Source organism: Rattus norvegicus, chromosome 2, assembly GCF_021556685.1.
Source record: "Rattus norvegicus strain SHRSP/BbbUtx chromosome 2, alternate assembly SHRSP_T2T, whole genome shotgun sequence".
Classification (NCBI taxonomy): Eukaryota; Metazoa; Chordata; class Mammalia; order Rodentia; family Muridae; genus Rattus; species Rattus norvegicus.
In genome coordinates, this window is record NC_141535.1 from 176794920 (window position 1) to 176822219 (window position 27300).

Sequence of the window (27300 nt, forward strand, 5' to 3'; positions counted from 1 at the left end):
AGTACAAATTATCTCTAAATATCCATCTCCCATCATCTGGGGAACATCTGCATTGGAGGAGGGAATACATTTGAACAATAGCAGGCACCTTCAAGCCGAATGTGGTGGTTCTTGCCTTTCATTCCAGCACTCAAGGAGACAGAGGCAGAAGGATCCCTGTGAATTCGAGGTCAGCCTGGTCTCTATAGCAATTTCCAGGCCAGCCAGAGCTACATAGGGAGACCCCTTCCAGAAAACAAGGGAGGTACCTGCCAGTGTCTCTCCTACGGAGCCCTCTGCCCATGTCTGTATACCCACAGAGCAGAGCCCCGGGGCCAGGTTCTCTGGAGGAAAGGGAGGGAACATGGCTAGAATGGCCTCCAGGCAGGGGACGTGATATTTCTAGCTGTGTCCTGCCACAAATATTTGAGTCAGAAGGAGGCTGAGCCTTTGTGAACATGCCAGAGCCCCAGCCTGTGAAGTCAGTTCCAAAAGAGACCCAAGCCACAAGGGCCTCCCTCTACACACACAGGAGATACCAGTCTAAGTCATTGTGTTCAGTGTGTGTGTGAGGGAGGGGGGGAGATCTCCTGTCCAGGAGCCTGTGATTTCTGATTAATCATATAGTCATATAGAAGGTCTATTTAGAAGGAAAATTTGAATATTATTCATGCATGATCTCAGCCGAAGCTGTCCTACCAACAGTAAAAGGAAATCTACAATGCGTCGCAGATCATGACGAAACATTTTTACCTTTGGGACTCAGCGGCTGTCGGCAGGCAGGGCCTGGGTAGGCTCTGATGCAGCAACTTCAGGAGCCTAAAGAGAGGTGGCCCGCCGTCACTGCTGTGGCTTCCCACACCACCTTAGACTGTCGCCCACAGCCTCTGCTCCCGGGAACGGGGGTCTCACGGACTAACTCCTGTCTTCCCTTGGCAGGTACCATGACCAGCAGGACGTAACTAGTAACTTTCTGGGTGCCATGTGGCTCATCTCCATCACGTTCCTTTCCATTGGCTATGGGGACATGGTGCCCCACACATACTGTGGGAAAGGTGTCTGTCTTCTCACTGGCATCATGGTGAGTACCGCCTCTGCTCGTGGCCCTGTCCTCAAGGACCATGCAAGAGCACAGAAGGGCCTTCTTGGGGAGAGGGAGGGGTGCTAGTCACAAGGCACTCATACCTATCCCCTGCAAGTCATGGGGCAAGCATGAGCTGGAGTTGGTTGCTGCTCTGACGCTCTGCTCTCTACCAGGGAACGTCAAGCTTATAGTTTGCCATGCTCCTTGGTATCAGTCCTGATCGAGTTTAGCTAGAGCTCAGAAATAGAACATTGAGCCAGCCTGAAGGGACCTGGGTCCTGGATGGGGTTGGCTACTGGCTTGAGTTCTGGTGCGTCCACATGGCTCTGGGCCAACTCTTGACTTTCCCAGGCTTTGTCTTCCCCTCTTGAACATTGGAGCGCAGGCTGTGAGTGTCAAATGCTTTCAGAATAGGTATCTGATAAAACCAGCAGGTCTCCTGACCGGCAACCAGCACCAAGGTCTACTTCTTCCTACCCTCAACCAAATGCCTCAGGCTCCAGGGGGCTCTTTCTTTTTGCCTTTTGCTGTGCTGTGTGCAGCCTGTGGGAGGGATGTGGTGCACAGGTTAGACACAGGACCAGAATTTTCACTATCCCCTCACAGTGGCCTCTGGGCCAGGCGCTCGACTGTCACCTGTGGCGCCTGCAATCTCTTGGGTAAAGTGTAACTGGACACCTGGCTGGCCTCCTCACTGGCTTGTGGACCCCAGGAAGTAATTGATGTGAACATTTTGGGTAAACAGTGAGAGCTGTATCCAGGCTATCTCCCCACTTTTGAAGCAATCGGGATTGGGGGATACTTTAGGGGTGGGATGGGGGTGTCCACTTTGATGTCCTACATGGAATCTCAGAATGAATGCCAGCCTTCCTTCTTTCAGCACAGGGAGACCCTCCTCTTAGAAGAGAAAAAACCCTAAAGAGAGGAGCACACAGCTCTGCCGGGGGTGGGGGGCATCGAAGCTAAAAACGGGGTTTCAATTCAGAGAGGTTCTAGGTTGCCACAGGTTGACCCTCAGATCTCTCAGCGCTGTCTTGCTCTGTCCTCCACCCAGTTGTCCTCCTGTCAGGGCTCCATTCTCACTGCTCCCAGGAAGCAGGACAGCCTTCCTGTGAGGCAGTAACCTGTGTCTGCAAAAGGGAAGGTACCAGCCCACCTCCACCCAGGGAAGGGAGACAGGAGCCAGCCGGCTACTAGGAGCAAAGGAGACCCCAGGGCGGTGGCTGGCTGGGCTGGCTGACCACAACCTCCTGTTCTTTCCAACTCCCAAGCAGGGCAGGCCCATGTGAGCGAGCATCCTTGGAACAGCCATAGTGACAGAGGCATAGTGCCAGGCTGGGATAAATCATGGTAAGTGTAAGGCTATAGAACAAACACCTCCCATGGTTCAGTAGGAGTCTGTCTGGCACAACTCCAACTGTCACCAGGAAACCAGGCAAAGAGTCTCCCTACCAGAAAGGAGTTAAATGCCACCCGAAGGCTGTGGCTCTCCTTCTGAGACTCCTGGATGAGCTTCGGCCCCACCCTAGTTCTCAGGCAGGGTACTAGGAGCCTCTCCGCCAAGAGGTGCAAGAGCCTCTGTTATTTTTAAATACCAGCCATTCTCCCTCTCAGCATGGAGCTGTGCCCCATCCAGGAAGCTGCCTGGGCCCACAGTTTCTCTGGCTCCTGGGTTTCACATCTCCTGGCTTTGGGCTCTAAAGCAAGTAAAAGGTCGTGAGACACTGACCTGAGACACTGCTTCTCTGTAGGCGTAGGCGGTGGTCTGCCTTTGCCTCCCCAGCAACCTCTATGGCTGCTGGGCCACACGGTGTTGCTTGTAGTTTGTGGTGAGACTCAAGCGGGAAGAGCAGCAGGCAAGGGACCCCACACTGCCCTCCTGTATTAAAATTCCAGCATGGGCTTTTCCTGGGAGCGCAGGAACACAGCCTGGCTCGAGGAATATAAGCCTCTTCCCACAAAGGCTCCAGCATGGCACAGTCCCTTTGTTCATTGTCAATGTCTTCACCCATATTAAATGCCACTCGCTCTGGAAGCCTGGTGGCTTTTTTTTCCCTATTCAACACGACTCTCCAGCTGAGTCATTCCTTTCTAGGGGCTCACATTGCTAAGGCCACCCTCCCTCAACATGATGTATATCTCCTGCTTATTATTCCAAGGGCCTTGACTAAAGGTAGGGCTTCCTGTTTGGTTACCATGGACACCACCGAGGCCAAGGCAAGGGCTTCGCAGGAAGGGAAGGGGAGGGAAGGATTTTGTGTGCCTGCTGCAAATGCCCTTAATCATTGTTTTCCTTTGGTAATCCAGCAACTGCATAATTATCCACCATTAGGCAGAGCCTATAGCTGTCTGGACAACTTGACACTGTTGGCTTAGGCCTGGAGCACTTGAGCGCTCACTCATTAACACAAATCTACCTAGAGCTCCGGCATCTTCCCATGAGGAATTTTCCAGAATACTTTACAATGTAGTTACTATTCAGCACCCAGAAGCAAAACAAAGCTCTGGCTTAGCTTCTGTGGGTATCTGGGAGAGCCACAGCGTCCCCAGAGTCTTCCTGGTGGTAATTTCATGTCAGCTCTGTGTCCCAGATATGGATGCACTCTGTCTCCCCAATGCGGGTTGCAAACAAATGGGCCTTGTAGCTGTCCAATGGGACAGTGAGCTTTCCCCAGCAGTGTCTTGAGAGATGCCCCTTGAACTGATGAAGAAGAGGTGACACAAACAGAATGACACTGGGGGCAGCGCAGATGGCTTAGGAAGACATCTGCTTAGTGTCCTGCCCCATGCAGCTCTCCTCAAACGCCTTGGTTTCCAAGCTGCTGATGGTATTTTGGCTGTCCCACAGGATCTACTGCAGCCCTGAGTTGACCGTAAATGTTCCTGGCCGCCCTCTTCCATGTGTCACATTCATTTATGTTTTATCTCCTTTTATGCCTCTTTAGTTAAGAACACCTCATACTTTTCCCCCTCAGGACACTTGTTTTTCCAACATCTAAGATTTTCCAGCTGGACATCTCTTGGAAACAGGAAGTGGGAGGCCTGGTGTGGAGCGGTTGGGGTCCAGATTTGAGCCCAAATCTGCTGATGACTTAGATATGTTCACCCCTCTAGACACCCCTTCTCTGGTCAGTCTGAATACTCTGCTTACCTGTATACCTTGGGCAGTCTGGTCTTGTTGGAGGCAGGTCCTGTCCTACTCTGTTGAAAGAGGACTTGGGTGGAATGAACTGAAGATTCCCATCAACGTCAGGGGAGTCGAGTCTTAGCATCTGAAGGCAAGAGGCTGATTTGCTCACAGATTTTCTCCCCATTTCTCCCCAGAGAAGTCACTACAGCAGCTGCCATCTTTCCTATCCCATCCTGCCCTCTCCTCAATGCCTCTTTGTCCCCCTTTGTCTACCCACCACCTCCACTGAGATTCCACACTGGAACAGTATGAACTCCCACACTGCACTTAAGCAGGTTCCTGACAGTCCATATATCACAGCGAGCTGCACAATGACTGAGTCTCACAAACACACCCAGGTAGCCAAGAGAACCGAGGTCACTCTTGGAAGCAAGACATTTCCAAGGGAACACAGAGTAGTGAACATCAAACCCATAGGGATCGATAGACTGGCCACTGGGACGGGGGCCTCATGGCACTTCCTGGGTGTCCTCTAAAAACCTCAGACTGAGCATTCACCTCTGACCCTGGTTCTTCATTCTTCCTTCTCGTGCCCAACTGTTGTTTGTTTGTCTGTTTGTTTTCTTATCCCTGGCTTTCTCCTTCTGTTTTCTGATTAATGCTGATTAGAATAGGGCCAAGTGTTTTCTATCTCATTCTCCATCTCTCCCCCCTCCCTTTTCTCTTCTCAGTCATCCTGGAGAGGACCAGCAGCCTGGGGCACAGTGCTTCTCACACCATTCTCTGGGGGTGTTGATGTTTGGTACCACATTCACAGGGTTGTCTCTTAATACACATTAATAGCCCCGGTATAATTGTCTGCGATCTCCCCAATTACATCCAGTCAATGAATTATCTAAAAGAAAACAAAGAGTGCAGGCTGGCAAGATGGCACATCGGCTAAAGGCCAAGCCTGATACCCTGAGTTCAACCCCTAGGACTCATAGGTACAAGGAGAGAACTGGCTTCTTCTCTGTTGTTCTCTGACCTCCGTGCTGCACCTGTATACACACACACACACACACACACACACACACACACACAGAGGTCATTAAATTTAGTAAATTCCCCATTAAAATTATACGAACCCACTGAAGTGGGAATGGTGTGAAGAAGGTAGCATCCTAAGAAGAATATCTGTGAGGGAATGTTTACATTTTTAGGTTGAAAGAAATCAGGTACTGGGGTTTAGTGCACTTGGTTGCCTCATTCTGCCCTCCAAAGTCTCTTTCTCATGTGAGATGGGTATTTCCTGAGTGAAGCACTGCCCTTCCCGTTAGCAGTCCACTGTAGTCAGATTGTCAGCCAGCGAGGCTGAGGGCCAGGACTGAAGCTGCAGAGCTCCTGTCTAGACCCCGGCAATTGGTGCATGACCAATTGTTTTGATGATGTTCCCAAGATCCATGTAGCAAAAGGGAGACTCGCTCTTTAGATATCACGCCCGGCTTTCTGGGGTGATTTAAGTGGAATTATTTCTGGACCCAGGAGAGCCTGGGGAGAACCCTCTCCCTCTGATGTTCCATTTTTAATGCTAGGACACATCCTTCTTTTTGGATGTTCCATACAGAGGAGATGGATGTTTCTGGCTTTGCTTGGGGGGGGGGGTGTATCCTCCCTCCAGGACAGTTTCTTTTAAGCTATTTTTTGCTTTTGACAGACTGGCTAAATTGATTACAGCTATAGACTGAGCTGTCCAGTTGCCCATATCCTCTAAAAATTGGGCACAAAGTCTCCAGTAAGTCCCAGATGCCAAGAAAATGCAGCCATCCCCCAATGGGCAGGGGAAAGGAGGCCAGAGACGTTCACAGGCTGGGCTCTGTGCTTGGGCTGGGTGGTCAAATGGGCAGAGCGTCACTTCTCTGTGTTAATGGGATCGTGTGGAAAGCTAGGAGAAGGGGTTGCCACCTTCAACACTAGCACCTCACACAGGATGGCCTTCATCAGAGGGACGGGGGGAAGGTGTGAAATACACTTGTCCCAAGTTGGCTATAGAATGTAGCATTTCTGAGAAATACTCTCCTTGTTTCTCACACGTAGTATAAAACCTATGAAATCAAATGTGTTGCTGGTAGATTCCTTCACCCCAGCATCTCAAACTGCTAATGTGGGCTCCATGCTCTGCTTTGTAGCATGGGGGATCACCGCTGGAATTCTGAAGACCTCCACCTCTCCCATAGGTGATGGCACCGTGTTCAGAGAGAGAGAGAGCAGTGGTCTGTGAGGAGAGGCTAGGGATGGCTTCCATGGGCCACTAGAGAACCAGGTGAAGGGATTCTGTCTCCCTTCCTCACGACTCGCAGGCCACCAGGCAGCACTGAGGAGGGTGTTTCTAAGCACAGGGACATACTGCTGTCCTGGCCTGCTCCTTGCACCAACAGTCAGGTGGATAGCTAATGGACTGGGCAGGAAAGACGGCCTGGTATTCTGTGGCTCTCTCAGGCCTGCTGCTTTGCTCCTCCTCTCTGCGTTCTCCTGTGGGAGTTGGGAGATGGGAGACTGATGAACAGACTGAGAACATGATCCTGGAAAGGCAGAGAGTATTCTACTGGGTCACTTAAATCCTAGCTGTAGGCAGAAGTATTGTCCCCTTGAAAATGCACGTGTGGCTCCTTCTGAAAGCTGATCCCTGTGCTGTCTAGAGCCTAGAGCCTCAAGAAGAAAGACCCACATTGGGACAAGCACTGTAGCCAGTGACTATCAAAGTGTCCCTCTGGGAGGCCACTGTCATCTTTGGCGAAAAGGTGTCAGCTCTTCATTTGGCCATTCTCAGGACTCTCTCAAATGCCAGCTGTGTCTTGCACACTACGGTCTGCACAAGGGTCTTCCCCCTGAGCCTGCTGATGTGAGCTGGGGACAAATGAGTCAAAGCAGACAAGGCCTTCATGCGCTGGACGCTGTCACCTGCCACACTGCAAGGGGCCTGATTGCCCAAGGGTTTACCTCCCCAAGACTCACTTTTACCACAAAGCAGTGAGAACTGGCCAGCACTGGGAAGAGTCATCTCCCACAGGTCATCCAGGGTCACAGGGCAGGAAGCATTGCAGACCCCCCTCTTTGACAGGGCTATCAGGGACCAAGCAGGTTTTGACAAGCTTTATGGCGGGTCTTGACTGATCGGAGACTCCAAGTCTTATACCATTCCCTTGGAATGCCAACACTGAGCCTTGTGTTGTACCTCCTAACTGTGTGTTTTCTCTCCTGGGGACCCTCTGACGTCCTTTGGCAGGGTGCAGGCTGCACTGCCCTCGTGGTAGCTGTGGTTGCCCGAAAGCTCGAACTCACCAAAGCAGAGAAGCATGTGCACAACTTCATGATGGACACTCAGCTCACCAAACGGGTAAGCCGCCTCATGCCCATGCCTTTATGTAGGTCCACAGCTGAAGTGGGAGCTGGTTAGAGAGAGAGATCAGACACCAGGCCTGGCCTAGCAAGGCTCCATTGAGTACAAGGTTAAGAGCACCCAGCTCAGGCACACAGCCCCTACTCAGTGCACGAATCCCAAAAACCAGGTGAGCCCACCATTAAGTCACCACATGCATCAGGCAACCAAATAATTTTCCTAATTGATAATTAGATCAATAGCACACAGTGATAAGAAGCTGCTTTGCCTCCCTGCCTGATGGTGTCAAATCGATCACACAGGATGATGCTATATTTTTGACTATGCTAGACATTTTCATGATTCTCATTAAGGCCAGTAGAGAACCTTAAAATTATACTGGAGATGTACCTAAATCCAATCCCTTTAAAAAGTCATTTAAAGGGATGATTCCAGTGGAGCCCACATTCCCAAACAGTGTTGCTCATCAAAATGTCATCTTCCGTTTCCCCCTTCTGGGCTGTCTGGATGATGGCTCTCACTGGCTTCCTTATGAACTCAGCTTATGGAGAGGATAAACCGAAAGTGCAGGGATGGGGTGATTTGCTGCGGCTCAGATCCCCCCACTGAATTGTCGGAGAAAAGGAAGCTCATTTAAGCCAGGCACAGTGATCCCAGAACACAAAAGGCTAAGGCAGGAGGCCTGCCACAAGTACGAAGCCAGCCTGGGCCATTAAGCAACCCCTGTCTTAAAGCAAAATAAAAACACAAGCAAAGATTAATAAGGCGTCTTTAGAACAGAAAAGGATAAGGCTTTCGGGACAACAACAGGCCCAGCAAACTGGGTAGGAGCTATTTCTTTAAGGAAAGCTTTCAAGCAAGACCCTGTAAACAAACAGAAGCCTGAAGGGAGGAAGGTCAGGTGTATGACCTGAATGGCTCCTCTTCTCTGGAGGAAAAACCTGGAAGCTGGGCCCTGTGCAGGCACTGATCCCCAGGGAAAAGGCTTCCAGGCGGCAGGAATCTACTGGCAAACCCACAGTCTTAGTTGGGGGATTTGAGTACTAGAGAAACTCTTCTGTGATTAACGTTTCAAAGCCATAAAAATGTGTTAGAAATAGAGACAGGCGGGAAGACAGAACAAAAAGAGACTGGGAAGGAGCAGGCGGGCCCTCAGGGAAGCCGGAACAGAGTATGCGGTTGCCAAGGCCTTTCAGCTTCTCAGCAGAATTATTTATGGCGTTTGATTGTTGGGTCTTTGATTGGGGGTTTCTTTAAAGAGCTGCCACAGATATGAGAAAGGAACCTGTGCAAGCAAATCTTGACATACCATGGGCATACAGACCACAAGGAGCATCGTGGCCCCCAGCCCCCAACCAGACAAAAGAAAACAGGGAGCTCCAGCATGACATTATGTGACACTGTCACCCTGAAGCAGTCACACTGAGTGCTATGAGGACCCCAATCCTCAGCCTCCTCTCCAAGTGTGCCCCAGCCAGGCTCAGCACCAAGGGGAAGGCTGGGGGTATGGGTGGTCTAAAACACAAGTGTCATCCCCAGTCAACTCAACTCCCTGCTTTGAAACCCCGCAGGCAGGCGAGGGGAGAGGAGTTTTGTCTCCCAGATCTTCTCCGAGGCTGTTTGCCAAGAACAGAAGCATTAACATTCCCTGTTTGCTCTGGTGGCTTTTTAAAGCCTAGCGTATACTCTGTGTTTTCTTTCTATTCCTTTGTCTTTTCCCTTTTTCACCCAGTAAATCAGACACTGGAGGGAAATAAAGCCAAGGAAAGCCGACTCCCAGCTCTCTCATGGGCTGGGAGAATAAGCACATCCCCCCCCCCCGCACTATAATTGTAGAGGGAGATGAGGTTATGGCTGCTAATTTCAATCTTTCAAAAATAATTCACTAAAATCCTCTTCGAGTCCACTTACTTTTGGAGAAATAGGGCTGAAAATCAAACCCGCAGATATTTATTGCTTGCCAGTGAGTGCAAGGTGCCTTCCTAATTCAATAACATCTCACTTTTCCCAGAACACTTAAATCTGCTGAAATGTCCCTTTAATATCCTAGATCTTTTCCCAGAGAAATGAACACAAAAGGGACAATTCTCAGAGGGAGACTGAAAGCTGGCACGGCATTACAAAGGCCCTGATACACAGCCTTGTCTGAACTGAAGCTGGCCCTGACCTCGGACCACTACAGAAGCCTAGAGCGTCCCTGACCTGAACGCTGCCCTTTCCAAACAGCCCGTGTGACCACTTAGAGTGACTCACGGGTCAAAGAGATGTAACAACTCCAGTCTGTTCCCAAGGCTCCAGTGAATTCTCTGAGCAAGGTCCAGTGTGGAAGGAGCTGCTGTTGGAAAATTAGTGGCTTCCCTGATAAAACCCTGCAAGTACATGCAATGTTAATCCCTTGAATATCTAAGCAGAAAGCAAACATGAATTGTAGCCCGTGACTCATACCAATGGGAGTCATTCTAATGTTAGTTCAGCTGGTCTAGCTTCCACTCAGCCCTTCTAGGTAGCACCTGGCTGTTGGCATGAGTTTACTCATGGGGAATGGAGGCATAGAAGAGGGACTCGCCTCTGACTTCCCAAACCCTGTGGCGTTATTCACCTGAATAACTTGTCAACTTTGGTGGCAACGTCACGTCTGTACTTAGTGGGATCACAGCTTCCCACACTGACTTCACAGTCACGGCCACTGTTAACCTATAACTGTAACTTATTGCCAGCCCCGGGCTACTCAACAATGTCCAAGGAAGTGACACATAACACGCTGTGTGTGGTTGGGAGATGACCCGTGGACCTCGCCAACTCTCCAGTCAGACCTGTGGTAGGCTCTCCAATCGACTTGATAAGTGTGTGTTGCTGGCTTAGGGTGGACTCCTTCTTCTTGCAGAAGAATTCCTTGGCCCCAAAGTCTCATCAAACTACATTTCCCATGAGATCAGTGCATAAAGTCAAACCCAGCAGCTCTGAACTACTTCCGGTTCCTGACTCCCCAGGTCTGCTTACAAACATCACTGTCCAGCTGTTTATAATAGACATCTCCAATCAAGCTCTGGATGGGTCCCTCCACTGTCAGACCAGTTCAGGCTGGTCTGTACTTTGTACCCCCTCAGGGCCCTGCCCCTCACTTATCTTAGCTGTTTACAGGTGATGATCCCCAAGGCTCCCCTTGTCCCATCCATAAAGCACTCTCTTCCTGGTTTTTCTTGCCACAAGACCTAATTATCTTGCATCAGATCATGGTCTTCCCAGTCATTCTGCACTGTGCTTCACCTTGCATCCCCTTAGACCTGATTTCACCCTGAGCAAATCACTAAAACACTCAAAAAACCTCTGGCAGCCCCAGAACCTACTGATCGGTCCTAAATAAAACTTGAACTCTGAGAAAATGGCAAAGGCTTGGGGAGGAAAATGTTTCCAGCAGGCTTATTCAAAGACTTACTCTTAGCAGGGGTGTTTTGTAGGGGAACATAATGGCTGTCACTGTTATACTGACATGGAAGGCTGGCTAAGGACCTCTAGGTGTATGGCCATGGCTGGCATGGCTCATGAGCAGGTGCCCAGCAGAAGCAATTCATTAGGTAATCAATCATACCATTACCAGAAATGCTAATCCTCCTGGAAGAAGATTGAAAATGACATTCCCACAAAGGCTGTGACCCAGGGAGACTGGGCATGGCGTTTCTTTCCTAGCAACAATAGAAACTTGGGGTGCTAAAATAGGAAAGATTGGGGGAGATGAGCTGGTTCAAACCAGATGTGAATACTGAGGTCCAGAGAGGTGGGGGGTGGGTGCCCAGCGTGCAGCTAGTTGTTACCTGCCAAGGATCTGGTTTGCCCACAGGAAGCAGTAGCCCTCCAGCCACTACCCAACATAACGTGGTTGGTCCCTTGAGCTTTGCAGGGTGGTTAAGGTTCCAGGCCTGTGAGATGAAGGGGCCAGCTTGACTCCACTAGCCCAGTGTCACATTAACAGCACTTCGAGTAACCCGCCATTCATTGCTAAGTTGCTATGGGTAGAGCTCAAACTCCAACACGGAGCCACAGAATACATCTGCTCTCTGCTTCTCTCCCCATTCCAAAGTCCTGACAAAAATGTTGATGAAGCCCCTTCCAGGTGAGGAAGCCACTGTGGAAAACAATGGAGGAAGGAAGGAGAAGAGGAAGAGGAAGTAAAGCAGGGTGATGAGAGAGAGGTTCAGTCGTCACTGGAGGGAGATGAGGAAAGCGTCTGGGGTGGGCAGGAGGGAAGGGAGCAGTGCTGTTTATAATAGGCTTCTCCAATCAAGCTCTGGAGACAGGCTGGCTCCCAGTCTCTCAACATGCTGTTCCTCAGCTCTGCTAGTCAGACTCCAACCTGACTGCTGAGATGGTAGCTCGTGGCTGCCAGGCTGCTCTGGATCCCCCTCTGCCCTCTCCAAACAAGAGGGACACTGCTCCCTTGGCAGAGAGCTGGCCAGAGCAGCCTGTCACGTGGGATGCCGTGATCAAGACTGCAGGGAATAGACACGTGTCCTCTTGTATATTTTCTTCCCTTGGGGGCTAGGGCCATGAGAAGAAGCTGACACGTATTGGGAAAGTGATATCAATTACGGGACAGCAGGTCTATAAGATGGCTCAGTGGGAAAAGACACTTTCTGCCAAGCCTGTTGACCTAAGGTTGATCCCTGGGACCCACACGGTAGAAGGAAGTTGTCCTCTGACCTCTACACATACACAGGGATGCATATACCACCCCATAATAAACAGATAAATGTAATGAGAAACATACATTTTAAAAAGCAACACCAAAGGAACTGTGACTTGAAACACCACGGGCAGGCTTTCTGCTGAGTATTCTACCCGTGTTCTCGGCTGAGCCACACAGAAGGCCATCTCAAAGATGAAGGACACTCATGAAACTCTAGCCCTCAGCCATGCTTTAATTCTCTTTGAAGCACTCAGGATCTGATACTATGGGTTTTTAACTGCTTCACCCAAAGATTATAAATTCCACGACAGCAAGAATGCTGTCGGTTCACCAGGAGTGGTAGTACACACTGCAGTTCTAGGAAGCTGAGGCAGAAGACTTTGAGTTTGAAGTCAGTCTGGGCTAATAATGAGTTCAAGGTTGGTTTAGGCTACAGAGTGAGACCCAGTTTAAAAGAGAGAGAGGGGGGGGGAGAGGGAGAGAGAGAGGGAGAGAGAGAGAGAGAGAGAGAGGGAGGGAGGGAGGGAGAGAGAGAGAGAGAGAGAATGCTATTGACTTGTTGACCTTTATCCTCTCCTTTTCTAGAACAGTGTCTGGTTTGGTTCATCACAGGCTCTCGCTAATATTTGTTAACCGTCCTTCAAATGGTTAGAGAAAGTGAGTGTCAGAGAGCTCAGCAATAGATCCGCGGCGGAGCAAACAACCCATCCACTTACCACATTTATCTGGAGGTTAACACACGAAATAATGCCGACCGCGGTGCTCTGCAAGGCCCGGCACAGAAATTAACTCAGTTGTTTGGGAGATTTTCATGGAGCGGTTTCTTCCCCAGTCCCACTAATGTGAAGAATCTGTCCTTCCTAGCCAGGAATGGTAGTGGCTTGTTTAATCCCGGCACTCAGAAGGCAGAGGCAGGTGGATCTCTGTGAGTTTGAGGTCAGCCTAGTCTACATAGCAAGTTCCAGGACTTTCATGACTGTGTGGTAAGAGTCTGTCTCAAAACAAAACAGTCCCATAGAATATGGTATATGGTATGGTATATGGTATATGGTATATGGTATGGTATATGGTATATGGCATATGGTATGGTATATGGTATATGGTATATGGTACTTAGAACTTAATCAGAATGAAAAGAGCAGTGTAGTGTTAGAGGGTTTATAGACTCAGTGAACACAATCAGCCTGTGTGCTTATGCGTCTGGAAGCTGGAGTGCTAACCATTTACACATAAAGGATCCCACCCAGCCATCTTCAGTGGCACCTCAACCCAATCAGAGCCAAGCTTGAACAGTCCTTTCTAGTTCACTGCTTCCCTCTCAAGCCCTGACCCTCCCAACTCTGCATCCTGGGAATATCTTCTAGGTGTGGTACCCTTGTTCCTCAGGAGAGCTCAGAAAGTACCTAAGCCTTCGTCAGGGGAAGGTGTCTCACACCGTGGAGGCTGGGCAGGCCCCAAGAGGGGCTGAAATGGTGCTGTCTCAGAGCCAGGCACCAGGTGTAATGGAGGGAGGCTCGGGAGAGCCAAGTGCTGTTAAAAGTCTATTGCTTTTTCTGTCACAGATATCGATCTACTTAGCTTTGTGCAAGGCTGTTTGCTAGCAATTAATTTCAGTCAGAGCAGGGGCTGAAAGTAATGCTTACCATTACTTTCCCGAATGCTCAGGGGGCTCCCTCTCAAACCCATAAAGATGACATGAGTCCTCTGCCGCCCGGCCACACCATGACTTCAGGATCTTTCATTTAGGCTGGAGTTGGAGGCAAGACTTGAAATCTGTGTTCTGTCATGTTGCCGAAAGAGGGCCAGATGCCTTAAAAAAAAGAAAGAAAGAAAGAAAGAAAGAAAGAAAGAAAGAAAGAAAGAAAGAAAGAAAGAAAGACAAAAACCAAACGATGTCCTTCTCAATTCCTTGATCCTGGGAAAGGGGAAAGGGTTCTGTTTGAATTCAGATACGATCCAGACCTGTCTTCCTTCAGACCATGTGGGAATTGTGTGCACCTCTTGGACTTGACTATTGCTCAGGCTTAGCCATTAGCTCCCTGTGTGAGTCTGGCCTTTCATCCCATCTCTAAAACTGTTTCCTTCTATTTTAAGCGGGGATAATAATAACCGATATCTGTCTGATACTTTAAAATTTATATAGTGCTCAAATCCACACTGTTTGCCATTGGCAAGCTGATGGGCTGAGGCTATGTAAAATCAAGGTGTTTGTTAGCCCTATGTGATAGTGGGCTTTTTGAGGATGTCAGCCAGACCTGGATGGGGGAGCCTTGCTAAAGCCAGCTATTCCCTCCACACATCAGCAGTGCCTCACAAATGTGTGTGTCTATGTGTGTGTGCCCAAACATGTACATGTGTGTATGTGTGTATGTGTGTGTACCCGAGCATGTGTATGCGTGTATGAGTGTACCTGAGTATGCCCATATGCATGTGTATACTTGTGTGTGTGTGTGCCTGAGTGTGTGTCCATGTATGTATTTGTGTGTATGTGTGTGGGAGTATGTGTGTGTGCATGTGTGCACGTGCATGTGTGCATGCCTGAGCATGTATGTATGTGTGTGCCTGAGTGTGTACCTGAGTGTGTGCGCGTGTGTGTTCCTGAGCATGTATGTGTATGTGTATGTTTGTATGCCTGAGCATGTGTATATCTGTGTGTGCATACATGTGTGTGTTTGCATATGTGTGTGCATACATGTGTGTGTTTGCATATGTGTGTGTGCGTGTGTTAGCCTAAGATGTCTTCCCTTCCTGTTATAGAGAATTAAGCATTTGCTTCTTAACTGCTTAATGACGCATACAGCCTATAGGTTTTCTCATTTCAAATGTTTGTTAGCAAGACACCGAGACACCATTGTCAAAGGCTATCAGTTCTGCTATTCTGTGGTTCTATCCACATTTCTAAGAAGACACTGTATAACTAGGGTCCTGCCCATCCTTGTTACATCTTGGGCAGATTTTTCCTCTCCCCCTTATCTGTAAGGCTTTCCTTGGAGGCTAAGCATCACAGAAACTGAAGATATCCTATATAAACTGCCCATTCCTTGAAGGGACAACAGTAGCATCTTCTGTGCTGGGACAAAAGCTCTCCCTTCCCCACCACCTATTTAGCCAACCAGAGCCAAGGCCCAGAGCCATCATCTGCTTGCCCTGCCTTGGTAGCCAGACACTGGCCACCTCCAGCCTTGTCTTACTACCACCTGCTCCCTGTCAAACAAGAAAGTGGCAGAGTAGCCAATGTAACCATTTAAAACCATTTCACAGTAGGTTTTTCCTGAACAACCAAAAAAAGTAATATTTATGTCACTTAGACATTTCTGAAAATACTTAGATGTTCTTTTAAAAACATCACATTGACACCAATGAAGAATACGGCCCAGCTTTAGTAATAGATTTTTGAAACATATACAAGTTACCAGCCTGCGAAGCAATGTTTTCTAGGCCTTCCCACATGTCTCAGCATGTTAGCAATGCCCCATCTGTTGGTGTCAATCTCAGAAGCCGGTCTGTATGCTCTGATTTTATCCAAATCCTATCTGGCAAGTCACCTGATCTCATCTAGGCTGGTCTCCTCACTTCCAGGCCCTGGGCCTGTGGGCCTGTGCCAGTGTGCATAGCTGACAGAAATGGAGATCGTTAATCAAAAATATGCTTAGCTTGTGCTTAATAAGGAGTGTTTTCTCTTGTTCTTGCTAGTAATTGCTGGAGATGTCTGTGTTTGGATTAAAACTTTGTCCCCTGCCATCTGGATGCCATTGATATGTCTCAGCTCAGTCATGAGCTGGATGATATCAGTGGTTTCCATGTCAACAGAAGACAGAGTTGTATATGGAACCGTGTGACTGCAGTGCCTGGGGAAGCTGGCCCCAGGAAGGAGGCAGCTGTGCTGTCGCACCTAAACATCTCTCCTGATTCTCAGATAACACAGAAATGATTTCAGTTTTGTGCCAATTACATTTACAAGTGAAATCACAATGCATAATCTTTAGCCAGTTAGGAAAGGAACAGTGGCCTTGTTGGTACCTGTCATTGCAGTTTGTAAGAAAGGCCTTTTCTCAAAGACACCTTTTAACATCTCCACTCGGTATGGAGCCTGCTACTTCCAAGTGGGGTGTGGTACCCTGACTATGAGGGCATTTATGGCATGTATTTACTGATCCAAACTGTACCCCAGACTTCAAGGGCTTGCTAAGCAGCCCGTCTAAATATAGCATCAGCAACGGCAGCCGAGAGGCAGCGATGAAGCCATTAAGGAGGAGACATGCCTCTTGGCTCTAAGCTCCAGTCTAGGCCTCAGATACAAGATTAATAAAAGATGTGTTTTAATCATCTTTTCTAAGAGTTTCATGATCTTGATTAAGAAAGTATGTCTCTGAAGAGCCATTTTCTCAGGAGGTAGATGGCAGCCACACATGTAAGAAAAAAAAAATATTGCCTGAACCTAGGAATTAACCGGACAGCAACTTGTTACCTTTTCTTCAGATCAAGAACGCTGCCGCCAATGTCCTCCGGGAAACATGGCTGATCTACAAACACACAAAGCTGCTAAAGAAGATTGACCACGCCAAAGTCAGGAAACACCAGAGGAAGTTCCTCCAAGCTATTCACCAGTGAGTACCAGAGCACCACAGCAGCGGACCATGTGACCAAGCCCAAGGCAGGATACAATGGTTCCGTTGCGTCTTCTCAGACCAGGGAGACACAGGAGAAATCCACTCTGCTCTACTCAAAAAGTACCCAGTCTGGGCTAGCCTTGGACTCCCTGTGAGGCAGCGGGCAGGCTGCTGTGGGAGGGAGAGAGCACAGCAAAGACCTAAAGGCATTCATGCAACCCAGTTGCACATACACACACATGTGCACAGACACACAGGGACACGCAGAGTGTCACATACACACATATGCACAACAGGCAGAGACACGCATGGATATACACAGAGACACACATATGCACATACACACAATGACACACAGAGACACAGATACATGCACAGATATACATGGACACATACACAGAAATACACACATGCATGGACACACAGAGAGACACAGACTCATGCACAGACACATACACACACAGACACACAGAGAGATGCATAGACAAACACATAGACATACATAGAACACATACTTAAAGACACAGACACACATATACAGACACATATGCCCATGCATAAACACATTTATATTCATAGAAACAAACGCATACATACAGACCCACATGCCTTCACACATGTGTGTGTGCACACATATGTAATATCACTAGTTCCTTTCTGTGATAGAGGAATATGATTTTTTAAGTGTAGTACAGAGCTGGGTATGGTGGTTCATTATTGAAACCCTCAAATTCAAGAGGCTGAAGCAAGAGCATCACTGAGCTGAAAGCCACCCTGGACTACAAACTCAGGTTGAGGGTAGGTGAGACCCTGCCCACCCTGAAATAAATACATAAGCAAATAAATAAATAAATAGGACAGAGAAACAAAGGAAAGACAGTTGTTTTGACCCAAAGGTTCGAGGAGCCTGGACAGTCAGGAAGCAGACAATTGAGGAGAGAGGACATCTCAAGCGAAGGCAGGGCAGCAGTGGAGTGACTTGAGGCTAGCCAGGCACCGAAAAGAACAAGGGAAGTGTGCACGGAGACAACGGTTTGCTTTCTTGGGGTCCTGGCAAGTCTAATTCTGCCAGCCACCCCTGCGTTCACGGTCCGAATGCTGAGTTCCAAGCTCAGGTGCACTGACGGGCTGACACTTTAGTGTGAACTTGAACTCCCTGTTCCAACTCTTCCCCACAGACTGAGGGGTGTCAAGATGGAACAAAGGAAGCTGAGTGACCAAGCCAACACCCTGGTGGACCTTTCCAAGGTGAGTGTCATCCAGGGCAGGCCTGGCCCACATTCACAGACACGGTGTAGGACCAGGAGGACAAAGGCAGCCTTTAGTTAAACGTCTAGGTTTGCGGGTTTTTTTTTTTTTTTTTGACATTTGTAATCTACCAGTGTGTCCCGTCTTTTAATACTTGGCATTTGTTTCTAAAGTGAAATAGCTCAGATTTGTCTTTGCTCATAACTAATTAGCTAACCGGTTCTTGTTGGTGTGTCATTATCTGTGTATGGAGGGGCTTCTAAAGATGAGCGGAAGTCACACAAGGAAGTATCGTAGTGAGGACCAAATGGGGCGAGGGCCATGCCGACGACTTGGGTTGTACATGACACAGTTCTTACAATTTGTTGGTATACTAGGAAGCCCATTTACCTGTGTCTTCTAATCTTTACAGCCCAGGATTTCCCGACCTCAAATACATGCTGTTAGTGGTGTGTGTGTGTGTGTGTGTGTGTGTGTGTGTGTGTGTGTGTGTAATAGTAGGCAGACAGCTGACAGTGAACATGGAGTTCCCGAGAGCCTAAGATCTTAAGGCCCAGTATGACATTGCCATTCAGTGTTTCTTGCCTTTACTGCCATAAACGTCATAAACAGTCTCTCTTCTTGAAAATCAGCACCACAGGCAGAACTGAGCGTGGGCATTCAGACCAGGAGGGCTCCCTGCCCCCTACTACCTTTTGATAGAAATTATATAGCAAATGCATAGCCCAGGGCTGGGCTGGCAGAACATTCCGGCAGATGTCAATTGCAACAGAACCTTATTCCCTGGGAAAGCAAAGGAAACTCCCTCGGGCCAATTAGGCCCCCTTTGAAAAGAGCCTGCAAGCAGAAATTACTGGTTGCTGGGCCGTGTGCAGGCTCCTCGTTCAATAGAGGGATCAAGGCAAAGAAAGAGCCTCCTATGCCAGTGAGGTCCTCGGTCACAGCTGGGGAGACACCCACAGACACAGGTGCCATTGGAAGGGGCATTCAGGTGGAATGTGGGGTTTCCCAGAGCCCAGTGTGGGGGTGGGTGAAAGGACCCTCGGAGTCTTGGCATGTTGGTTAATACACTAGAGTTCCAGTATCAAAACTGGAAGTATTCCCCATATGTTGGGGCCACTTATTCCCAGGAGAAGTGGGGGTGTCCAAAGACACTTCCATACCACCTCCTCTCTCCTGCTCAGGTGCTTGTTCCCCCACCCAAACCCCCAACCCAGTCCAGGTCACCTTGGGGCTTAGCTGACTTTCTTTTTTTCTTAATGCTAAATTCGAGAGAGAGGTGATTTGATTGGCCAGTTTTAGTCACGTGTCTGCCTTTAGGCAAATCACTTATGACTAGGAAGAAGGAAACTGCTAGGACTGACTCTGTAAGTCTCAGCAGGGGCTCAATGAGACGCCCCAAGCAATGTTTCCCATCTCGCTGCTCACCATCAGGACACTGTGGCTGAGGCTCCCCAGCCCTATCAGGTTAATCCAGGTTTTGAGTTCATCTTCCTGTAGGGCTGTCCACAGTCTCTCAGTGATGGGGTGAAAGAGCTGGCTTGGTAGACTTGCTGGGAGAGAACGAGGATCTGAGTTTGAATGCCCACCAGCCACACTGAGAGCCGGGAGGAGCTGTGTGTGCCTTCAGCCTTGGTGGGCAGAAAAAATGAAGTTTGATGGCCAGTGAGCTTGACCAAGACAGCAGTTTCTAGCTCAGTGAGAGGCCCCGCTTCAAATGAATAAGGCAGAGAGTCATAGAGAAAGTGACTCCATATTCTCTGGGCTTTCACATGCTTGTACCTATGAACTGGCACCCAGAGACTCACATGCATGCAAAACACACACGTGCGTACACACACACACACACACACACACACACACACACACACAGAGGGGGGAAGGGGAGGGGAAGGGGAGAGGAGGAGGGGGAGGGAGTTAGAAAATACTCTCCTGCATTGGGTTGGGAAATAAAGCCATATATCACCGAGGAATGAAGTCTGTGGAAGAAAGAGTGTGCAGAGCCATTGTAAAGAACAGCATGAAACCAGAGACGGAGGCAGCCCCTGCCATCCATCCGTCCGTCCGTCTGTCCGTCCATCCGTCCATCCATCCGTCTGTCTGTCCATCCGTCCATCCATCCATCCATCCGTCCATCCGTCTGTCCGTCCATCCATCTGTCCATCCGTCCATCCGTCCATCCGTCCATCCGTCTGTCCGTCCGTCCATCTGTCCATCCATCCATCCATCCATCCATCCATCCATCCATCCATCCGTCTGTCCATCTGTCCATCCGTCCATCCATCCGTCCATCTGTCCGTCTGTCCATCCATCCATCCATCCATCCGTCCATCCGTCCATCCATCCATCCATCCATCTTTGTGTTTTCCTCCCAGGAGACCAGCCCGGGTTCGAGCTGCAGTCACGTATGCTTCGTGCTGGTCTCCATTCCCTTAGCATCCTGTTTGCAGCACTGCCAAGGGAAAGAACGCATCGTGATGCCACGCTTGCTCCTTTCCTTCCTGAGTCACCTCCTGACTCCTCACCTCCCCACCTCTGCTCTTTGCTCCTCCCTAGATTGAGATTTTCTGTGTCAGACAGGCCCCATGTTGGGTATGGTGTCAGAACTGGGAGGGCTTGGACCCCTAACCCAATTCCTTCAGTCTCTTCAACTGGGATATAAAAACATTTCCTGCCATCTGAAGCTTGGGTGGTCAGGTAAGATAGGAGCTGTGAGCCTGCTTTGTGAGCTATAGAGGTTTCAAAATGGCAGTTCTGATTATGAGCACAGATAAGAAACCAGAACCCAAAGAAATAAGACAACTGTCACCCACACTCCATACTGGAGTTCCTCAGAGTGCACTTGTGGCCCAGCATGCAATCCGTGGTTCGTCCTTTCAGGAAGGACCGTGCCCTGTGAGGAGACACTTGACCCCCCCCATGCCCATCTCCACCACCAAGTTGCCCTCTCAGTGGGAGGGCAGAGCTGACCAGAGAGGAGCTATCTTCAGACCTGCTTCTCTGAAATTCCAACTGCAGGGGGCTCTCTTGTAATCTCACCACGGCCCTTCCCTCTGCTGCTACCTTGTGTTCTGCTCGCCTCCCCTCTCCCCTTCTCCTGTTTCTCTCCCATCCTGTTTCCTGCTCCTCTGGTCACTGTGGCTTCCACATCTTCCTCCTAGGGAAGTGGTTCTCAACCTTCTTAATGCTGCGACCCCTGAACCCAGTTCCTCATGTTGCAGTGACCCCCAACCACAAAATTACTTCATTGCAACCTAGAAGCTGTAATTTTGCTGTTATGAATCACAATGTAAATATCTGATACGCAGGGTATCTGATATGCCATCCCCAAAGGGGTCTTGACCCATAGGTTGAGAACCCCTGTCCTAGAAAAATGGCAGGTAGAATGAGACACACACACACACACACACACACACACACACACCCCATACCTCACAGGGGCACAGGCATCCGAACCCCTTTTCCTCTCTCTGGGTATGAGACTTGCAAGCCAGCATTCCCTGTGCTGATTGGCTGTTGTATATAGTCTAGAGTTCTGCAACTGCCACAGGGATCATGGGGTGTCTGTGCAGGGAGTGCTGATGACAAGTAGGACCCAAGAACGTTGTGTGACTGTGTTGGGAGCAGGAGGCCATCAGAAGTACCCTCCGTGCAGCCTTTGCCAGGCAGCATGGGAGGCATCCCTGCTCTGAGGAGGCAAGTGTCATCTACTCAACCAAGACCTCAGCCAGGTCAGACAGCCCTTAGAAGAAGCAACCTCTTCCAGGTCTTTCTACCTCCTCTTGAGCCAAGGAACAGACAGGTGGCTCCTCAGCAGGGCAGCCCTTTGTGGTCCAGGATCAGGCCTGAGGCATTAATTGCATTTTATATCCTGGCTGCTGGATAGAAAGGGAGTGGGGTGAGGATGCGATCTCATAACTGTGTAGTTATTAACTCCAACTGTAGAAGGAGCCGGGGTAGGAGAGGTTAAGTGGCCTGCCAGTGAGTTGAAGACTTGCACTTGAACCTTGACTTGTTAATTATGAGTCTACAGCATTGGCCAGCCTCACCTCCGAGTCTCCTCCTGATTCATTAGATGGCAGCACTCTGTATGAATCTGAGATCCATTTAGAGACATATTCAATTTAAGAAAGGAGAAATGTTTCTTTTCTTCCATGCATATTTGCTATTTAAATTGATAACTAAGTTGGCCGTGGTGGTGCATATCTTTAATCCCAGCACTCAGGAAGCAGAAACAGGCAGATCACTGTGAGTTCAAGGCTATCTGGGTCTACATACTGAGTTCTAGGACACCCAGGAGTACATAGTAAAACCCTGTAGGAAAAGAACAAAACAAATTATAAAATTGATGATTGATATCCATTCCTTTTAGAAAAAGAAAAAAGTGCCCACCCCAGCCTGTCTATCACCTGGAAGGTTCTGGAATTCTCCTTTGGTGACATGAGAGGCAGCTGGGTGGAGGTGACTCCTGCTGCAAGGTGGAGGGCATTTCACCTTCTCATGATGGGTTCCTCTGGGGTGATGGTCTTCCTGTCTTCCCTCTGTCTCTCCCAGATGCAGAACGTCATGTATGACTTGATCACGGAGCTCAACGACCGGAGTGAAGACCTGGAAAAGCAGATTGGCAGCCTGGAATCCAAGCTGGAGCACCTCACAGCCAGCTTCAATTCCCTGCCCCTGCTCATCGCAGACACCCTGCGCCAACAGCAGCAGCAGCTGCTCACTGCCTTCGTGGAGGCCCGGGGCATCAGTGTGGCTGTGGGAACTAGCCACGCCCCTCCCTCTGACAGCCCTATCGGGATCAGCTCCACCTCTTTCCCAACCCCATACACAAGTTCAAGCAGTTGCTAAATAAAACTCCCCACTCCAGAAGCATTACCCATAGGTCTTAAGATGCAAATCAACTCTCTCCTGGTCGCTTTGCTGTCAAGGAAGTTTCAGACCAGGGAACAGAACGAAGAGAGATGGAGCGATGAGCCGACTCATGTTCTTTCAGCGTGCTTTGTTCGATATGCCTTGAAACCAGAAATCTAATCTCTGTTTAGGTGCCTCTACTTGGGAGCTGGAAGAGGAGGTGACGGGAAGCAACGCCTCTGTCAGGGCCCTTGCTGCAGAGTTGGCGGAGAACAGAAATCCCTGCTCAATCTCAGGTTTTCACAGGGAGGTGGGGGAGGGGCAGCCACTCTGAAGCAGAGGAGAGGGAAGCCAGCCAAAGAGGGGTGTGCTGGGCAAGGGTGGTATGAGGTTTGGGGAATGGGTTCCTGGTTGCCTTGGGACCACAGCACACCTATCCTTTTGTCTAAGGAAGCCTCTGGGTGGTAAAAATAAAACAGAGCTACCCAGAACTTTCCAAAATGGACATACCCAAATTAGACTGGGGAGGAGGGTGATGGAGACAAATAAAAAGCCAGAATTTCCATCCAATGATACGATCCAACATATATACACACAGATGTTCAATCCAGGTCCTTTTCTGTTTGAATTGAGCCCAAATGAAAGGGACCTGGTACTTCGCCTTGCACACAGTAAGCAAGCTCTAATTCCGCATTGAGATGATGTGTGGGGTGTGTTTTGTTGAGGAAGTTAGCGGGGATTGGCCATATTCTGAGCTTCACTGAAGATGCAGGTCCCTCCCTGACAGTGTCCTGGTTACCCATGCTGCCTGATTCAAGTGTAGGCCAAGCCCGCACTGTTGGCATTGTGGAGAGATAAGCAGCCTTCTAAAAACAAACAAAAACAAAAAAAAGACAGCTTTTGAAGAATTTTCTCCCAGCCAGATAATCTGTGTGCCCTTGGAACCCACGTTCCCAGGTGTCTGTGTGTAGGAGAGGAGGAGACAAGTATGCTCAGTGCCCCCATAGTGAACAGGACTGATGTCTGGGGCGCTGTCAAAGCATCTTCACCCGGCAGCAGGCTCCGGCCAGACATGTAAGAGTACGGAAGGATCAGTGCCTAACCCTGCTAGGTTGGGAGGAGAAGGGTGGGGAGTGGCTCCTGTGGCCCCTTCTACCTTACCTGACATCATCTCAAAAATGAAACACTGTGAGAACACAAGGCGCCCTAGGGACACTTGTGTGTAAAGTGAGAGGACACATTTGTTAGAAGCCTGTCCTATTGTGCCACATTCATCTTGGGGTAAAACCTACTCCACTGAATCTCAGACTCCAAGAGACTCCAGAGAGAAGCAGACCCAGTATAAGGACAGGCACTCCCCACCCCCACCCCCCATTGCTCCGTGATCTGACCGCACACACAGCCGTGCGGGAGAGCTATTGAGTCACCTCTCATTTCTCCATCCAGAGGTCTTCGATTTCTGCTTATAAGAAATTATATGTGGAACATTTCATCTATCTTTTGGTAGGCCCAAAGGACGTTGTCTGTGTATAGTTGCTGTCCGGAGAGTAGTCCTGTGGCAGGTTACCACAGCCCCCTGGAGGTATCGCCTTACTCTGTGCGTTTCTCTTGTGCACTGCTGGGCCTGGTCCTTTCAGGACAGGGAAATTGCTGGACATCAAGGCAGACAACTGTGGCCTGGAGGACATGCCTTGGTTTTTTGTTTGTTTGTTGCTAAGTCTCTTGTTTGTCTTTCCGCCTTGCTGCTGCTGTCTGTACCTTGTTTCTGCAGTGCTGGAGAGCAGGCTCGCGGCTTCCTGCATGTTAGACAAGTGCTGTTCCACTCAACCACACCCCAGCCTACTGCTGTTGTCTTAATGGCCTATCCTCTTAATGGTCTATCCTGATCGCTCCCTCGAGCATTTTCATTAGCTGTTTTGCACACCAGAGAGGCCACATTTGTCGTTAGCATTTAATTCTTTTTACTTGTTCTTTTAATTATTAATTATCTGAAAGATTATTTTTATCCCGAGAATGGTATCCCTGTTTTCAGTTTGACCGTACCTACAGGCAGACGTGCAGACAGAGGAAATAGGCATGTACCTTCTTTGTGTCACTGTTTGCATTTGACAAAATGAGGGCTGCTGATGGGCCCACCTCCTCGTCATTTGACCTACAGCCCTCAAGTGTTTCCTCTGCTCTCTGTTGCCGCTTGCTCTGATCCTGTGCTGTGTGGCCATAGCATGGCACCTCTAGGATTTAGTTCCCATTTCACACAAGTGACAGGCAAGATCCCACCACTTCTCCTGCCATGTATCAATCCCGGACATAGTCTAAAATCTGTCCTTTTGTTGTTATTCTTGCTTAGTAAACCCTGAAGGCCAAGCTAGCGATGCTTCAAGAGGATGGCTAGAACTGTTTCAGGAGGGTACCACTAGCATTAGAGAGACACATGGGCCTTTGTAGGGTGGCTTGGCCCACTGGTATTGCAATAGGTCTGGGTGGTCTTATTGTTAGCAAAAGAATCTACCTCGAGAAACGTGACAGGATCAGAAGGCTGGCTCTGTGAGGGTAAATGAAGTGCTGCTTCTTCGCCCTACTATTTCCCTAATATGAGGGAAGTGATAATTCTCTTGCAAATATATTGACCCTTGATGACCTAGGTATTGAGGACCCTGGCTAGCTCGCCCAGATGTATCCTTGCATCTTTTAGATGATCCCATGTCACCTAAGCATCTCAGTTGAGCTAGGAAGGAGGCTAGTGGGTGCTCAGGCTATGTGGTAGTGGGAGAGGGCTGAGTCTCAGGACTGGGCTGCAATTTAAAACCATGAATTACTGTAATTTCGCTCTAGGCCTGAACTGGTCCAGTTCTGCTCACTCCTAGAAGGCTGACCAGTGACAGAGGCCCTCCTGGCATCTTCCCAGGAATGCAGTAGCAGACAGAAGCACTCCAACATATCCCCAAATATCTGGACACTTGAATGAAAACTGTAGAGCCACCGTGTCATTGCTTAAGCCATATTACTGCTTCAGGTACTGTGGAGTCAGGGATGCACTGTGATACTCCAAGGCCACTGAGCTCAGTGGGATTTCAGGACATAGCATCAGTTGGTAATTTACGCCTGACTAGAAGCTCATTTCTCCTTAGATTGACATCCAAATAAGAATCTGCACCTTTGGCTCAAAGGCCACGTGTGTGATCACCATCAATAAACCATCATGAAGTGTTTGTGAGCCATTCTTACCACCTGCATAATGTAGAACTCCATGACATCATGCCTCGAGATATGACCCGAATGAATGAGAGGGGCTATAGCCATGCATCAGCAGGGACTGTGACCCCGGCAGGGTCCTACACTGAGACAGCAACCTTGTAAATTAGAAGATGTAGAAACTGTACGTGAAAGTTAGCCCCCAAGTGCTGGGAAAGTTATTAAAGGCCAAGAGGGGACAGCACAGCCTTGACAAATAATGATTTCAATGTATCCAGAGTTTCCCCTTCGCTTTGCAGTAACTTCCTTGCAAAGAAGTCATGGAAAGAAGAAAACTAGTGACACAAAAATCAGAATAGGTAAAAGCCTGAGACTGGAGTCACATATCCCACCAATATGTCTCAGTTTGCCTGTATTTAAAAGTGAAGATGAGTTAATATTAAGTTCAAAGTATTCAGTAGAAGACAAAAGGAGACGCTATTGCTTGACTGACTAGCTAACCCGCACTTAGATGTTACATTTGAATGTAGTGATAGTTACCAAAAGGTAATTACTGCACAGGGGATAGGTAGCGATTTGCAGGGAGAACCATGGGGTCTGTGCACAGTTCAGGAAGCCCCCCTCCTCCGGAGGATGATAAACAGTGTATCTCAAATTAAGAGTCAGTGTTTCATCTCCAAATAGACACCCTGGCTACTGCTAGAGAAACCCCCGCTGAGACACTGTGATACCATTGTACTGCCAGCAGGTCAGAACTTTCCAAACTACTGCTTTTAAATGCTCAAATAGGTTCCCACTTCATCCAGTCACTCTACTTCCCCCAAAGCTACTAGAAGCAGATTAAGGATCCATTAGTGGTCATTTCGCTGTCCCCGTTGACTTCATGGTCTTTGGTTTCAGTCCTTTAGATGGCTATCTGGAGGCTTCCTGGCAGACATGAACAGTTCGTTCTCTCCCCTGTAGCCAGCTGGCTTGTTCACGCCTTGGACAGTATCTCTTCCTTCTCCACTACTGCCAAAGCAAACATTTGGGGAATGGGATTATAGCTAGCCCTAAGACGGGGGCAGGGGGGATGGAGGGTAGTGATAGTGTCTGCCTATAGTAATAGGAAACTTGCACCAGGCTGTATGAATAGTCACC

General features: G+C 48.9%; 1 protein-coding gene across 2 annotated transcripts in view; it reads left to right on the plus strand.

Moving 5' to 3' along the window:
• The window catches only part of Kcnn3 (potassium calcium-activated channel subfamily N member 3), a 144443-nt gene extending 121451 nt beyond the window's left edge, over positions 1 to 22992 (plus strand). The window contains 5 exon segments of one of the 2 annotated variants that reach the window (NM_019315.3): positions 919 to 1060; positions 7459 to 7569; positions 16736 to 16863; positions 18045 to 18114; positions 22669 to 22992. In NM_019315.3, coding sequence (NP_062188.3) covers positions 919 to 1060; positions 7459 to 7569; positions 16736 to 16863; positions 18045 to 18114; positions 22669 to 22965 — 748 coding nt within the window. In that variant the 3' untranslated portion in view covers positions 22966 to 22992. 2 annotated transcript variants of the gene reach the window in all.
• Positions 22993 to 27300: the final 4308 nt, after the last annotated feature.